Consider the following 17,051-nt stretch of genomic DNA (forward strand, 5'->3'; position numbering starts at 1 on the left):
GGACCGGAAGAAGCAGCCGGACGGGCGGCGCGCGCCTCATCGATTCTGTGTTCCGGGGGCCGGGCCCGGCGCGGGCGGGCCGGGAAAAGCCTAGGGCGGCGGGAAAGGGAACGGGCCCGGGCAGAGAAACGGGGCTTTGAAGAGTGCTTGAAGTTAATTTGACAAGCACATTTTTAATTAAAAAAAAAGAAAAAAGCCAGTGGGTAGTTCAGGTATGAGATATCATTCCCCATCGCTCTAAAATACAAAACCGTTAAAAGAGAAATAACACTGTTGTCCCTACAGAGTGTTTTAATATATTTCTAAGTACAATCCGTGTCTGATTTTGGAAATACAAATACATTTCGAATGGTTAAAAACAAAAATTAAAAAAATATTTTGAACATCAGCCAGCTGAAAATATATTTATCTAGTAAATCATCTCTCAAAGCTTTTATATATTTAATTATTCTAACTAAACATAGTACCCTTAAAAAACAAGTTCATAAAAATGTAGAAACGAAACTGAGATAAGATTACTGGGATATACACACACACACATTCAATGCACACAGAGAATTACAAGGGGGTTTTGTTGGTTTTTGTGTTTTTTCTTTAAGTTTGGGAGGTTGTTAGATCAACTGAATGAGTAAGCAATGCTCAGCTCCCCAGTTCCTCAACCAAGATAACCATAGGCGAATTTTTTAATCGTTTTTATCTTTTTGGGTTTTTTTATACAGAAGATATTCCATGTAAAGCAGCCACAGCAGTGCAGTTACTGGTAGCAACATCTCAAAGTAATAAAAAACCCATACATCCAGACAGTAGTACATTGCACACACACATGATCCTCATACACCCATCAACAATTGGTCAGAGTATTAAATCAGTGTACAAATTAAATATTTCCAAAAATGTGCAAAAAAGTCAACGCTGATAGAAAAAAACACCTTTGTGTACATACATTACAAACTGTGCCCAGCATTCAACTGAAAGTAAAAACATTTACAGTGAGAAACTGATAGATTAAATAGAGAATTTAATGGCTACATAAAAATGTACATTAGATGGAGTAAATTTACAAACTTTTATCCATAGCTTCATGAAAACTAAAAGTCTACGTTCCGATTCATCTACATCTCCTCCATATATTTACAGTGATATTCCATTGTATGACTCCTGCAAGGTCTGAGATGGCAGACACTATACTTCAATAAACCATTCCCATTTTAGGATGACACCATGGTTTTACTGGTATGCATGAGAAACAAACACAAGGAAACCGACAATGTAATGCCTGGTCAAAAAAGAAAATGCAATCCTTGTTTTAAATCCACATTCTTTAACTTCCGGGAAAAAGGATCCCTAGTTTTGGGGTAAAAGACATGAAAAGCCTCTGAAACGCTTCCCATGAAAATCCACTCCGTTAAGAGTACCCTTTGTCCTTATCTGTCAACAGAAGATCCTGTCTTGACAGAAGATCCTCCAGTCCTCAGTGGTGGACTCAACATACAGGCTGGACCATGATATATACCATTTTTATGTGTTTTAATCCAGTTCCTCTCCCTTTTAAGTAAGTTTATGAAAACTAAGACCTAGCCAAAGCATAACTGCTTGCATCGGTGGCTTTGAAATGTGAGAAATTTCATTTGCTCCATCCCACCTAACCCTCAGGTACCTACATGTATATATTGCTAGAGAAAACGCAAGGGTTGCTCCAGCAAGCAGGGAGCTGCAGCATCCTGGATTCAAGTGAAGGGGCCCTGGTATAAAGACATACGTTAACTCACACCTTGTTCAGGGGGCATCAGTGGCCAGCACCTATGCAGTATGTAAGTTACACCAACTAGAAAGAAAAATACACCATGCAGGCAAAGTAGGGAAAAGTAAAAGAAGGGAGGAGCTCCAGTATTTCTGATCAAAGATTTTCACTCTGAAACTCCAAGCTGGTGGCCATTCCCTGCCTGCCCCTTTGGTGTGTGTTTGTGGCTCCTCCTGAAGGCAGCATCGACACCCTGTAACTATGGGCGTCACTCTCACGTCAAGTACACTGGTTCCTAGCAGCTTTGGAATAGCCGTACTATGCCGCACAGAGCAATTCAGGTTGCAAATCTACTCATCTTCATGGCATTCCTTACACGTCTCAAAACTCAAACCCAGCTATAAATGTCACCGTGTTTAGTTACCAAGCTTATGCATTAATTTTATAATGACAACAATAAGATTAAGTTAAAAAGAGTTTTAAAAAGCAAACTCTTGATTTTAATGCTGGCATGAATTTTGCACATCAAAACAGCAACTATGAACGCCCAACTTCTTAAATACGGGCAGTGTCTATCACTGTTTACTAGTATGTGCTTTACTCAGCAATAGCTTACTGGCGGATATATATGTATCTATAACAGTACTAATCCATGATACATCACATTTGGCTATATGTATATGGGGATAGAAAAGCTTTGGTAATTGTACGTGATTTTACACTGCAGACCTGTCATTAACACAAGACAGCAAGTTACCAGCAGGAAAAAATTATACTGGCAGTAATATTTCTGCTTTTCCAGAAACACCATAAGGACTTACATTCAAGCAGACGCATTATGCTTTTTTATATGAGTGACAAAGACTTTCAAGATTAAAAAAGTAAGAAATTGGTTATAAATACCTGTAGATCTGATCAATTTGTCAAGTCTCTGAAGCTGCAGCTAGACGTTGCTCTATGTTGTCTGAAAGAATGGCTTGCTGTTCTGCACTGTACCTATGGGTGCTACAAGGCTTTCAGTCAAGACAACAGCAGAATTAGAATTATCCAAAAGGCACAGGAAAGAATCTCATGGGCATGATGCTGAGAAACCCGTTGATTTGCTTAGACACATCATATTCCCTGTACTGAAAGTAAGCAGCTTTTAATGCAGTACCGTATTTCTAAATGTACCGACCATAATTTCAAGCGCATTGAAACTCTGCTGTGTCCTCCATTGTCAACTCAGAGTCCAGCACCCAGAGCCAAGAAGCTACATCTCAATGCTAGCAGTATTTCTGTGAGTGCCGTAAAGTCCTTTTTCTTGTATGCCCATCAGTGTACTATCTCCAAAACGCAAACACAAAACCACAGGAAGCCCTCAGGCAGTGCTCAAAAAATCACATTTTAAAATTTTCTATTTACACATCTGCAGCAGGTTATAACTGAAGTCCACTTTTCAATGCAGTTAGACAAATCCTGGTTTGGGTGCTTCGAAAAAACCCACTGTCTTGGTGACATGGAATTGTATGTCATACTTCAATATGGTGTTAAAACATGAACAGAATTAAGGCATACACATAAAAAGGCACTAGCTAAAAAAACCAACTCATTTCATTTTGCTATACTGAAAGGACTGGTTAGCTACAAATCAAATTGCAAATCAAGTTAAAATTTTAAAACTATATTTAAATTGTCAAGAAAAAAGTCTATATAGATTTAATTTTGCAGCTATTGGATCCACTTTCAGTCAGACTCTTGACAGGGCTCTTAGTTACACCATTAAAATCACAATACAGAAGGAGTTTAACTTCTGTTACTTAATATGGACAGAAAGAATAAAAAAAATCACTAGCAGATAGGTCCTTCGAAAATACACATACTCACTGTGAACCTCAATTCTTATTTTCTGAGAGCATAGCTTTGTGGTGGCATTTATAGAAAAGCAGAACAGCGTTGCAACAGGATTGTTTTCACTAGCATTTTCTAGTCATTGGACTCAACAATTAAGAACAATTAATGATTCTAAAATGCTGCCATCTTTGTCAGTAAGACAAAGGTGTGAGCAGGAGTCTTGGCTCTACAACTCTCCTTCAACACACAATTCCATACACCCTCATTGTATGAGGGTTTGTTCGTTATCACGCCAGTGGTCAATGCAAGTATTTGACAGGTATTGAGTACAGAGGTACTACATTACTTAATGCAGCAGCATGTTTTACTACATTACCCCAATTGGGGATAAGTTTTAACTAATGTTTTACTAAAAGTCCAATTCAGATTCAGTTATTTCTAGCTCAAAACATTTATGTTAATAACTACCTAATTCACTACAAGTCGGTAGACAAATTCTCCATAGGGTGAAAAAAAACCCCAACAAAACAGCTCAAGCCTAACCTTAACTAAGTTAATAAAATTTTACTAAAAATCATTGGAATTGCCAAATGTCACCTTCATTTAAGAAGCACTGTCTTTGCAGTGGCAGCTTCCTGATATGTCAAAGAAGTAAAGGAAAACGCATTCTGCAAATTCTTTTTTTCCTGGCTCCAAGATATTTACCACTGTCATGACTGAATGCCCTTTTTAGAAAAGGCACAAAAGCAGCAAATGCAATTATTCAGTAATTAAAAATCACACTGAGGAAGTGATATTGCAATATACATCAGCCAGCACTGTCTCGCAAAAAGGACACATTATAAGAAAACTAGATTATGAAAACTTCCAAGCTTCAGAGTGTGCAGCTTCTTTTTAGAACAGTATACTTAAATGTTATGAATGCTACAGATAAACCTGGTTACATTTTCCCTTTAATGTCCTTTTTCGCTAATAAAAAATTTCATTACCTTTTCAGATATTACTGTCCACTACTGATTTTTATATACATTTTCACTCTGGTCTTGGTACCTTCTTAATCTCTTTGAAACCAATCATTTCAATTACATGATCTTTAAACTATTAGGCTCTACAGTAAACTTCCAATTCTTGCCGTCATTAAATTTTACTTATAAAGCAGAAGTCCTTTACAGCAGAGTACATATCAATTCTTCTTAAAGGCTGATTTCATAGCTTTTATCTAGAGTCAGAAGGGCAAAACCAAAAGTCAGTACAAGCTAACTTTCCTTTCAGCCTTCTAAACTCTCCCTGGTCTGACTAGTTCTTCCTATGCTCAGGAAATCTTACGCAATTGTGTACCCTGACCGAGAAAATTATAAGCTGGCTAAAATACATAAAAAAGCCATCACTCATTCTCAGGAGAGATGGTGTCCTCAAAAAAATTACTTAATCCACTACAGGTAAAGTGATTAGGATAGACCCACACTCCTGCTTATGCTCCGGTACAAAACTTAGAAGTTGCCAGAATTCAGAAATTTAATGACTGAACGAGCGTGGGAATGAGTATGCTTACTGTTCTGTCTCCATGTTCTCCATCATTCTCATAGTCCTGTAGACATGCAGAACAGGTAGAGCCTTGTCAGAGTGAACAAGGTTCACAGTATCAGCCTGCTCTGCCTTTACAAAAGAACAAAATCATAAAATGAATCACCCAAAACAGTATTTTTTCAGTTCTGTAGTCCAACAGTTTATTTCCAAATGCCCTTTTAAATAATTTACGTTGTGTTCTTCTACAAAAATGAGTTTGACTTTTCTGCTGTGAAAAGTCAGTTTAATCACTACACCTGATCAGTATCTGGACTTCTTGAATGCAAAGCAGGGTTTCAGAGATTGACTTTTTATTATACTTTTTCAGAAATGGAAAAAGTGATTAACGCAAGTTTTTTGACAGTTGGAAATCTGACCAACACCAATCACCTGCATTATCAGGCAAGAGCAATCACAGTCATGTTATTTAATTGCTGGCTGTCTTTGCGCTTTTGGCCTATTCTTCATACAATCTTTCATGCTGTGCCTCCTTGTTCATGTCGATTCATCATCACTACTTAATTAAAAATAGAACTTTCTCAGTGACTTATTCCTTGTGTTAAAAGATGTTTAAACTTTATTTCAGGAATTTTCAACACATCCTAGATGACTGAGCTGTGTTACTAAATGATTTGGTTTAGTGCATAATGGGAAGAATTTTATATTATTCAGGCACTTGATGTTGACATACATTCCATGCTAGCGCCCCTCGACAGCTTTGAAAACATTATTTCTCATAGCTCATTCAAAATCAAGTAACTCCTATACTGCACAAGGATTAGTCACTCCCTTTACCCCCCAGCCATTCACGGGATTGTGGAGAACTGACTCCCAATATCACTATTTTATCTATGATAACCGTCTCCCTCCAAGCTTACGCAACAGAGGTTCTCTTTGGCAGATACAGCAGGAGGCATTCTCCTAACTATTTACAATTAACACCTGACCCTTGTCTATTGCAGAAATTTTCACCTTGCAGTATAGTAGTTCCTAGGAGTCTGGGTCCATAATCTGCTTACCTGTAATTATTTTCCTATTAAGATAATACGACAGTTCTACGCCAAAACCCTTAACTAGTATATCAGTGTTGAGTTCTTTTTTGTTACTTTCTTTTGGTCACATGAAGTACCAGTTAGACAACCTGCTGTACAAAGAGTTCCAAGTTCTTCCAGACTTATCATTAACTCTTAGAATCACATGTTCCAGCTTAAATTGTAAAATCCAGATGCTGATTAAAATGCTAAACAATGAGAACTTTAGAACTCTCTGCCATAAGTACCTACAACATAAAGAACAACCACAGAGAAGTGATCTTCTTGTCCTTTAGCTGCATGTCTATATTTCCCTGCACCCTGAGTCAGTCAGCGGTGTCAGAAAAAGTCACACAGTTCCTGACTGTCCAAGCATTTGTCTTTTTCTTTTTTCCTCTTTAAATAAGGAACAAATATGTACTAAAGTGCTTTATCTACATGAACCACATCAGTACATTATAGAAATAACAAGTTCTAGTCCTAGTGGGAGCTGGGGAGAGAAGATTCTCATTTTAGATACAAAATTTAGATTGTTTACAATCTAAGTGAAACAATAGTTCAAGAGAATATTCTCTCTCTTGTCTTTTTTCTACTTATTTTTTCCGTAAAAAATAAAAAAAAAAGTGCAGTCAAATAGAAAATAAATGCAGTAGATGCAAGGTGAGTTGAGGCAGGCTGTTAGTGATAGTGTGCAAATGTGTGTCTTAGCAGTTCATCTGCAAATGGTCGCAGCTTGGCCTCGATAAAAATCCGTTTCAAGAAATCCCGAGCATGGTCGGAGACATGAGGTGGTAGCTGGGGGTTGGTTGGCTGAGTGGCAATTTTAAAGATGGCAGCCATTGCTTCGAACTCTGCCCACGGGGGCTTCTCTGTGAGCATTTCTACCACTGTACAACCTACGCTCCTGAAACAGAGGCAAAAGTGGAACAGCAGGTTACAACAGAGTCGAGCCCTTCTAGGAAAACAAGAAATAGCAGAGCGCTACTAAAATACCATAAATATGTAGTGTCAAAGTAACTTAAATGAAAACAGGTTTTAAAAAAATGGCAGGTACAACTATACACTTTATCTCAAAGTTACACAAATCACTACATAAAATTACTTCACACCAAATCTTCACTTTATTACTTCACTGGCCAAAAGCTACTACTTCAGTGAAGAGATAAGACATTTCTGTGGGCGATACCAACTACATTATGGCACTGCCACTACTCAGTGCTCAGCAGGCTGACAAAGGCCACCAGAGCTGCACAACCCTTGTACCCCAGCTATTCAGACATCTTGCAGGATTAGAAAGCACTTGAGAATTTCCTTGCTCATTAAGGCCTAAAGGAAATGCAAAGCAACAAGAACACTTTAAGTCACCGTATACTGCATATTTTGCTACTCTAATTAGAAATGCACAATTTATCACCCATGAATAATGCACAAACACGACATGAAGGTTAAAAAGTTTAAGAAGTTTAAAAATACCTCAGTGGTATCTTCCTCTTTTAGTTAAGGATCCTAAAAATATACTTAGATTGCTAAACAAAAGATTGAAATCCAAAACAATCTGCATATACAAAGCTTATGTTTAAAGGATTAGGCAGGGAGAAGTGCATGCATATGGCCAGAAAAGCTTTGTTCCGCAAGTCCTGCAAGATCATCCTCTTCCAATAACAAGTGAATGATACCGCAAAATGGATAGGCTGGAATAATTTCCCAATTTTCCGGAAGCTTTATGGCTTTTCAAAATGCCTGCAAGAAGTCTTATGGTTGGAGAGAGGTATGTACTTTCTTAGTTCAAACCAGGACTTTCTCCATCAAAAATATACATTAATGTTGGAACAAATACTTCAAAGCTGAACAAGTCAACTGTCTGAAATTTATAAGGCTGTTTTATTATTCAAGTATAGCAAAAGAACTACTAAGTGATCTGAAGTAGGTTAGTATCATTTCCCTGACATTAAAAGCACTGCCATTGGTTGGATACAAAGTGGATCCTTTTTAAACACACAACTTGTTACTATTTCCACTTATCTACTGTTGCCTACTCATTATTCTGTGTTCAGAGATCACCTGCACAGTAAGAAGTCCAATCCCTAAAACCACCTGGCCTTTGGGCTGGAGCTAAGTTAGGCTATGTCATATTACACAACCTACCACAAACATTCTTTTTTGAAACTTACCTTTCCCGGGTAATTCTTGTTTAACAACTTATTTCTGACACCTCCCATTAAAGTCTGGCTAATTCAGTCTTACGTGCTCATCACTTAGAGGACTAGCATTTCATCTTCTGCCTTGTGTCAAAGGTATTTCAGTGATATATTTTCATTATAGGCCATTGACTTAACTGAGGCTTCAAAGCTTCACACTGCTTTCACTCAGGGCCTCTCCAGGATTTGCGAACAGTCTGGTAACCATAACTTCATGCAAGGATGGTTCAAAGGATTCTCTTATGATCCCTAAAATCAACAGGCTGAGGAATTGTCAAATGAAAAATTCCCACATTTTAGTGTTATACACTCCAAATATGACTGTCAGTGCTCACGCCTGCCACCTTCTTTGGCTTAAGCCCCAGAATGAAATAGTTGAACTTGAGATAATGAACACCTGCACCCTGCTGAAAAAGAGCCCAATCTGAAATGACTCCTTTCACTAGAGGAGTTGTTTTTTAAACATACCAGATATCTGCTTTTCTGCCGTACCCTTCTCCACTAATAACTTCTGGACTCATCCAGTATGGAGTTCCTGTGACAGACTTCATCCCTGTTCCAGAGAGACAGATAGTCTGCAGTCGTTTGCTGGCACCAAAGTCACCAAGCTTCACGTTGCCTGCTGAATCTCGTAGAATATTTGCTCCTGAAAGGAAGGAAACACATTAATGAAAGGCCCATTAACATTTTCGTGTGGAAAACTGTAACAAAAGTTCGGCTTTAGTCACAGAAGGTAAAATCAGCCTTGTATTTCAAGCCACAGAATTCACCTTCCTCTGTTCATGCATACTACTCTATTCTGAAGTTCATAAAATAATGAATTGTACACATTGCTTTGCAGCCTAGGCCTTTTCCAGGAAGTGCCAGTCACTTTATAAAGCCTTCCTGACAAAATAAGGAATTGGCAATATGAAGGAAATCAAAAGAAATGGGAAAGTTTCCACACAACTGAAAAAGTCTTCATACTATATTAAAGCAAAATCTCAAACTGTGTTACAGATTCGTTCACAACACTTAACTGCATAAGCATGTCCAAATTGACTGTGCTAGCTCAACCTTTTTCTGAACAAAGCACTATTGATACAAAGCAACATGAAAAAAAAGTAAAAGTTTTAGAAAATACAACAGCATTGTGTTCAACACACCTATTTTGCACATCACCATCTTCCTACCTATCCATAAGTTGTTTATGCAGCACTTGCAAGTCACGTATCTATCTGCAAAAAGTAAATGTGTTTTTCCTCAGGTTTCCTGGTAGCAAAATGTATGACGTCCAAGTAATTTAATCAGGCAAGTTACCTTTGCCAGTCATCTCTTGTATCAATGAGGTGCTGGGTCATTTCTATATAATTAATAGAAACAAAATTCTGTAAAGATAGACTTGAGTCATGATACTTTCCCCTGGACATCGTATCTATCCGTAATGACATACTCAAAACTATTAATACTAAACTAAAACTAGAATTTATCATAATTGTTTTGCACACAGGGAAAACGGAAACAGTTTCCAAACTCTGCTACAACATCACAAAGAGGTTTATTTTTTTCCCCATCAGGTAACAACAGTAACAAGAATAATGATGGAAAGCACTCTCATGGATTCTGTCAGTATTTTGGCATTTCAAACTTAATTACATGTTAGTGCTTCACACAAAACTAGACACTTTATAGTAAAGAGCACTGAACTGTCCACAGAACTATCATTACCTTTAATATCTCGATGGACAATCATATTACTGTGCAAATAGTGAACTCCTTCCAAAATCTGCCGCGTATATTTACGAGTCACATTCTCTGTGAGCGCTCCATACGATTTCAGTTGGTCTTTGATGGAACCCTGTAGCAAACAAGTGTTACACATTAATAATTCTAGAATCAACAAGTGGGCTAATGCTACAGTTGAACTCCAATGAAATTTATGCTTGAAATGTGACATTTAAAGTTGCAATACTTCTCTAGATCAACTTAAAAGCACAGATATATTTTTACCTGTGCTAAGAAAAATACAAACTGACAAAAGAGAAGCTAGACAGAGAAGTCAAACTGAAATGTTAAGCTATTAAAACTACCAAGCAGCTGAATAGTTTCAGTGTAATGTACAGAAAGAGAGAAGAGCAGTATTTTCACTCAAACACCACCCTCAACTTTTTTGAGGGTTCAATGGTGATACTCAAACTGGATAAAACACATGCCATCTACCCTGGTCAGTTTATACTCAGGGAAGAACTAGGTTGTCAAGAAATAAACCACCACATGCTAGAGGATGGTCCTTTAAGATAAAATTGAGAGACAAGCCTTAGTTTAAAATGACATTAAATAAAAAATTAATTGTTTAGCAACTATTTCTGTATAATCTGGCTTTGTCACAGAGTTATAATCTGCCAAGATTAATTCTGTGTCACTGTCCTCCACATCTCAGAAAAATTCAAGAAGTCCCCCAAAACAAAGCCCAGAACTCAGCTAAAAGAACCCTCCAAACAAACAAAAAATCCCCCCATCAGCAAGACAAATCTTGCCACACTGCTCTTCTTCTGTGGAGTCTTACAGTAATACAGGATGCTCTAACTATTCAGAAATACAGAGCATATGTTTTTAAATGGGCACATTCAATTTAGCTCTGCTGACCCCACGTGGTGAGAAAATGTTTATCTAGTTTTCTGACCATATAATACAAAGCAGAAGAACAGTTCAGCACGTATCTAAATGCCACAGAAAAACCAAACACCAAGATTATTTCCTGTAAGCACTTTTTGCCACACTTGGCTACTTTTTGTTTTCCTGAAATAATTGAGCACTTCAGAAGACGACTACAAAGCAGCATCACAGAATCACAAGGTTGGAAAGGACCCATTGGATCATCGAGTCCAACCATTCCTAACACTCTCTAAACCATGTCCCTAAGCACTTCATCCACCTGTTCCTTAAACACCTCCAGGGAAGGCGACTCGACCACCTCCCTGGGCAGCCTGTTCCAGTGCCCAATGACTCCTTCTGTGAAGAATTTTTTTCTGATATCCAACCCGAACCTCCCCTGGCGGAGCTTCAGGCCATTCCCTCTCGTCCTGTCCCCTGTCACTTGGGAGAAGAGGCCAGCTCCCTCCTCTCCACAACCTCCTTTTAGGTAGTTGTAGAGAGTAATAAGGTCTCCCCTCAGCCTCCTCTTCTCCAGGCTAAACTACCCCAGCTCTCTCAGCCGCTCCTCGTAAGACTTGTTCTCCAGCCCCTTCACCAGCCTCGTTGCTCTTCTCTGGACACGCTCCAGAGCCTCAACATCCTTCTTGTGGTGAGGGGTCCAGAACTGAACACAGTATTCGAGGTGCGGTCTCACCAGTGCTGAGTACAGAGGGAGAATAACCTCCCTGCACCTGCTGGTGACCCCATTTCTGATATAAGCCAAGATTCCCTTGGCCTTCTTGGCCACCTGGGCACACTGCTGGCTCATGTTCAGTCGGCTGTCAACCAGCACCCCCAGGTCCTTCTCTTCCGTGCAGCTCTCCAGCCGCTCTTCCCCCAGTCTGTAGCACTGCATAGGGTTGTTGTGCCCCAAGTGCAGGACCCGGCATTTGGCCTTGTTAAACCTCATGCCATTGGTCTCGGCCCAGCAGTCCAGCCTGTTCAGATCCCTCTGCAGAGCCTCCCTACCCTCCAGCAGGTCGACACTTCCTCCCAGCTTAGAGTCATCTGCAAACTTGCTGAGGGTGCACTCAATGCCTTCATCCAGGTCATTGATAAAGACATTGAACAGAGCTGGACCCAGTACTGAGCCCTGGGGAACCCCACTTGTGACTGGCCTCCAGCTGGAGTTAACTCCATTTACTACCACTCTCTGGGCTCGGCCATCCAACCAGTTTTCAACCCAGGAGAGTGTGCGCCTGTCCAGGCCAGAGGCTGACAGTTTCTGAAGCAGAATGCTGTGAGAAACTGTGTCAAAGGCTTTACTGAAGTCCAAGAAGACTACATCCACAGCCTTTCCCCCATCCAGTAGTCGAGTGATTTTGTCATAGAAGGTGATCAGGTTAGTTTGGCAAGATCTGCCCTTTGTAAACCCATGTTGACTGGGCCTGATCACTCGGTTCTCTTGCATGGGCTTCATGATAGCACTCAAGATGACCTGTTCCATGACTTTCCCCAGCACTGCGGTGAGACTGACAGGCCTGTAGTTCCCCGGATCCTCTCTGCAACCCTTCTTGTAGATGGGCACAACATTAGCCAGCCTCCAGTCTAGTGGAACTTCCCCAGTCAGCCAGGACCGCTGGAAGATGATGGACAGCTGCACATCAGCTGAAGTGCAGTAAAAAGAAATACTAAAATTCAGGAAGATTCAAGAGTTTAATAATGGAAATATTGTCTTTCCAAAGACACTGTCAGGCATTTCTTATGCCAAAATCATACACAAACAACTTCTGTAGAAACCACTGTAATTCTGAAAACCCAAACAAACAATAGAGAAGATAGGCTGCTGTAAGTACTTGCCAGTAGCCATCTTGCTACTCTTTTTCACTTGGACATTTCTTTAATGTCTGTGTGCACTTCTGCGAAAGATGTCTACTTGGGTGCTCATCACATTGCATAGAAACAATGACTGGAGTGGGCTGACTCTCCCTGCTTACCCCAGGCATATATTCCATGAATATAGAGAGTGTTCTCTCTGGTGGATCTCTCAAGAAGCCGTAATACTGAACAATTCGTTCATGCAGCAGATTTTTCAGCAACTGAATCTCACATTCAAGTGCGTTTACTTCCTAAAAGGGAAAAAAACATACAAGATGTATTACGCTTGACACAGTAATAATAATGTTTTGGATTCTGATTTTTTTAAAAGCAGGACTGTACTTTCATATTGAAGGGTTACACAAGCGAAGTAGTAAAATAACCTTGTAGCTCATGTAGATTTTTTACATTTTGTAACAAGAAAAAATCATTAGATTGAGAGAAGTAAAAAAAAAAAAAACCAGCTGTCATTTTTCTATAATTTGACCTCGGGATGACTTCGCTGTCATTTCATTGTTTCTGTTATTTTGAAGCAGAATGTACAGTAAAGTGCTGAAAAATACTAATGCATGAATTCAAACTTGACTAGACTCCAAATTTCACTTAGAAGTCTTTAAACAAAATTTGCTTTTTATCCATCACAGACTATTACTGATACCCTTGTTAAAAGGAAAAGAGATTTTTTTGACACTGAGAGGCACACATTACAAAGTGCTATGGCAAGTGAGATCACAAAACTGTTGCTACAAGAGAGACTTCTATATTTTACATTTCCAAAGCATAATCAGTTGTTTTATTACATTTTAAAGTAGCAGCAACAACAACAACTACACTAGAAATCTACAGCACAAATGATTCTCAGCTTTTTTTCCTTGATCCTACATCACTAGTAGCAGCAACTACAGCTGGTAGCCACTCAACTCTGCAGTCATGCTTACACCCATTGTTTCCCCGGCCTTGCTCCCCACAGTGCAGAATGCAGTCCTAATGCAGGAAAAGTAATATTTCTTTCTCTAGCCTGTAAAAAAGAGCAAGTATGATTTGGGCAGGGGGAGAATAGAAGATATTTTTAAACAGTTTCTCTCCTCACGTGTCCAGTAATTACTGAAGGGCAAATGAAATTTTACAGAGAGAATAAACTGACAGTAAAACTTTTGCTCTTCAGAAGGAAATACAGCGAATAACAGTAGATAGCCCTGATGGTCGAAGTTTAACAAAAAGAACTAACAGACAAACCAAAATCAAACAAACCCAAAGATAAAAAAAGGAGAAAAATCTCAAACTGTCTTTACAGCCAACCAAAATATGCTTGAGAATTTATTTCACTTAAATTAGTACAGATTTTTCTGTTTATAAATAGAAGTTGTTCTAATACCTCCAAATAACTATTTATTTGAAAGCACGTTTCACAATGAATTGTTGAATATTAGGGACTGAGAGCATACCAAATTAAGTTATGCATGTTCACTGCAGAAGAATATGACTGAAAATTAAACAATGGGATGTAACACTAAAATCAGGTAGCCAAACTAATTCTCTCAAGTACTAACAAAACAAGATTCATAACAAGAAAATGAAAACACAACATGTTTTAAAACGTCATCCTCTTCAGGGAAAGGAACGTCAGTCTTGTCTAGAACACAACGCTTCAGCAGAAGCCCTTTAAAACTCTCTCTTTGGTATCACTTACCTTGCTGGTTTCTGGACTATCAGGATCAAACTGAACTTGTTTAACAGCCAGTTCTCTTCCAGTGTCAGCATCGTAACACAGATACACTCTGCCAAATGCACCTTGTCCCAGCAGTTTACCAAGTCTCCAGTTAGTTGGAGCTCGTGGTGCTGAAAATATAAGTATGTTTTGGTTTTCAAATGATCTTGTTATACAGCTGATCGAGAAAAACTGGCATACACAGAAAATGATTTTTAAAAGACTACGTTTTTCAACAACAGAGACTGTGTGTCCTAAACCTCCCCATCTAAGTTACAAAGATCAAGAAAACTTCCTGGAAGATGAAAAACAAGAGCTACTTAAATTTATTCACAAAATAATTTGTGGTAGAGATAGACATATTTAAATCAACTTAAACAGCATGTTAAATAAACTTGGTAACTTTTTTTAAAAAAGGAGGCAAGATTAAAATGTACCAGCTACTGAAATAATCACAAAGTATATTTGCTTTTTCAATGCCACCACAGATAGAAAACAGGACCACTTAAGTTGTACAATTTATCAGAAAACTTGACCAACATCTGCAAAAATAAATACTAACTCCAACCTACATAACCCTTCCTGGGTCCTCAAGAGCCTAACAAAGCAAAAATATTTTTACAGTGTTTTGCTATCACAGATGCAAAATCCATATGAAAATCTACATGAAGGCTGGCACAGTAAGCAATGAAAAAAATGATAAGCATACAGTCTTGACTTTTTCCTACTAGAGAGGTAAAAACATATTATTCAATTGCATGTATTTTGATGACACGTTTAGTTTTGACACGTTTAGTTTTGAATCAATATACTTGAAATTCAAGACAGTTTTACAGTGGAGTTCACAAAATGCTTTAACTTACAGCGGCTGGGTGGGCTGATGTCCATGACTGATAAGGTAGGATTGTCTATGTCACTTCCTCTCCTCCTCATTCGGTTATCTTCGTATTCTGGTGTAAAGACACTGCTTCCGCTACTGGTGCTCAGAGAGTGATCAGTGGGACTGAAACTAACTGGTGATCGGAAGCTGTTACCCTGAGTCCTTCTGGCTCTTGGAAAAGTCTTACGACCTTCAATGACATACAAAGAATACTATATGTTACAGTAGCAAAAATATTCCTATGCAATGTGTGTATGCAAACACTTTATATACTCCACATAATATAGTTCAAATCTTCCACAGAGTATGATGCAATGATCATGAAATTAACTGGTTTAACTTTCCACCTCGAAGAAAACAAACATTCATCAAAGATCAATGTAAGGATTAGACTGGATCAAAAACTGGTTTACACTACAGCGACTGAAATTGGGACCAAATTCTGGGACTGTTCTGAAATATAACCAACATGCTTCAGAAACCTGGAGGGCTGTGAGAGAAGAAAGGAAAATGATCTACCTCTACTTTCATTGTTTTATTAAGGTGTAAATACCAAATTTCTGATAAATAGGAGAATGAAAGGTATGTTTACATTCCAGCAGTGCTCAGGCTGGCATTTTCATCGTGTAACTAATACGAACTGGAAGCGGAGAAAGATCTACACAGACTCAACTGGAAGACATCACAAAAATTACTAACAATGCATGATTTGGAGATAAACTACAGCATCAGAATAAAAAAAGGCCTTGATCTTCAAAAAGGTTAATCACAGCCAGCTGACTAATGCAATTCATGTTAATATATTTAGGTAACACAAACATTTTTTGTTCATCAAGCATATATTGATTAAGATTCATCCTACAGAACTCAGAAATAGATGGAGTCTCTGATTCATTAGGTATTATGCTGGTGAAGGTGTTCATGGGTGACTAAAAGTGGCAGACAAAATAACTTTGAAACCGTGGACTCTTAATTTATATACTAGTCAAGCCAATTTCAGTTCCAAGAAGGATATGCAAACAAATTATTAAGCTGTTTTATAAACCACTGAGAAGATAACAAGGTGATAAACCAGCCGTAATTGGTTTGTCACATGTAGCCAATTCTATTTCCTCATTTCATCGAGACATTCTCATAAACCAACTTACTATGCAGAGGATGCCCAAGACAGACTCGGAGCAGTTATCAGTGATTTCTTATCAAAGGGAAAGATAATTTACATTCACTATTTTAACTGATGATGTGTATATGATGGAACATAACACACTGAAACATTGCAGATGACAAGTCCATCTAAAGATAAAATATTAGCTATTTGCAGTTGATTTCAAAATCAAGAAGACGAAATTCAGTAAGGAAGCACAACATAAATACGCAAAGGGAAATCAAACACAGAAACCACAAAGTGTAAAGTAACAGTTGGCTAACAGTCATGTGGGAAAGGATATAGGAACTGTAACAGATCACAGACTGAACAGGAGTCAGTATGGTGACCATGACAAAAAGTGTCATTCTGGAATGTATTAATATGACCATTATGTACTGAGTCGTGGTTATATCCTATGTTATACATAAAGTGGCCATGAGAAAAACCTCAGCTAGA

At 38.5% G+C, this 17,051-nt stretch overlaps 1 protein-coding gene across 3 annotated transcripts in view; it reads right to left on the reverse strand.

Moving 5' to 3' along the window:
- Positions 1-209: 209 nt before the first annotated feature.
- Positions 210-17,051, reverse strand: part of MAP3K2 (mitogen-activated protein kinase kinase kinase 2) — a 54,732-nt gene continuing 37,890 nt past the window's right edge. For all 3 annotated transcript variants that reach the window (XM_054069981.1, XM_054069978.1, XM_054069979.1), the window contains exons 12-17: positions 15,432-15,638; positions 14,551-14,699; positions 12,980-13,111; positions 10,077-10,206; positions 8,838-9,015; positions 210-7,075 (exon numbers count right to left, since the gene is read on the reverse strand). In XM_054069981.1, the coding sequence (XP_053925956.1) occupies positions 6,850-7,075; positions 8,838-9,015; positions 10,077-10,206; positions 12,980-13,111; positions 14,551-14,699; positions 15,432-15,638 (1,022 nt within the window). In that variant the 3' untranslated portion in view covers positions 210-6,849. The remainder of the gene's footprint in view (positions 7,076-8,837; positions 9,016-10,076; positions 10,207-12,979; positions 13,112-14,550; positions 14,700-15,431; positions 15,639-17,051) is intronic.

The sequence above is a fragment of the Cuculus canorus genome, chromosome 6, assembly GCF_017976375.1.
Source record: "Cuculus canorus isolate bCucCan1 chromosome 6, bCucCan1.pri, whole genome shotgun sequence".
NCBI classification, from domain to species: Eukaryota; Metazoa; Chordata; class Aves; order Cuculiformes; family Cuculidae; genus Cuculus; species Cuculus canorus.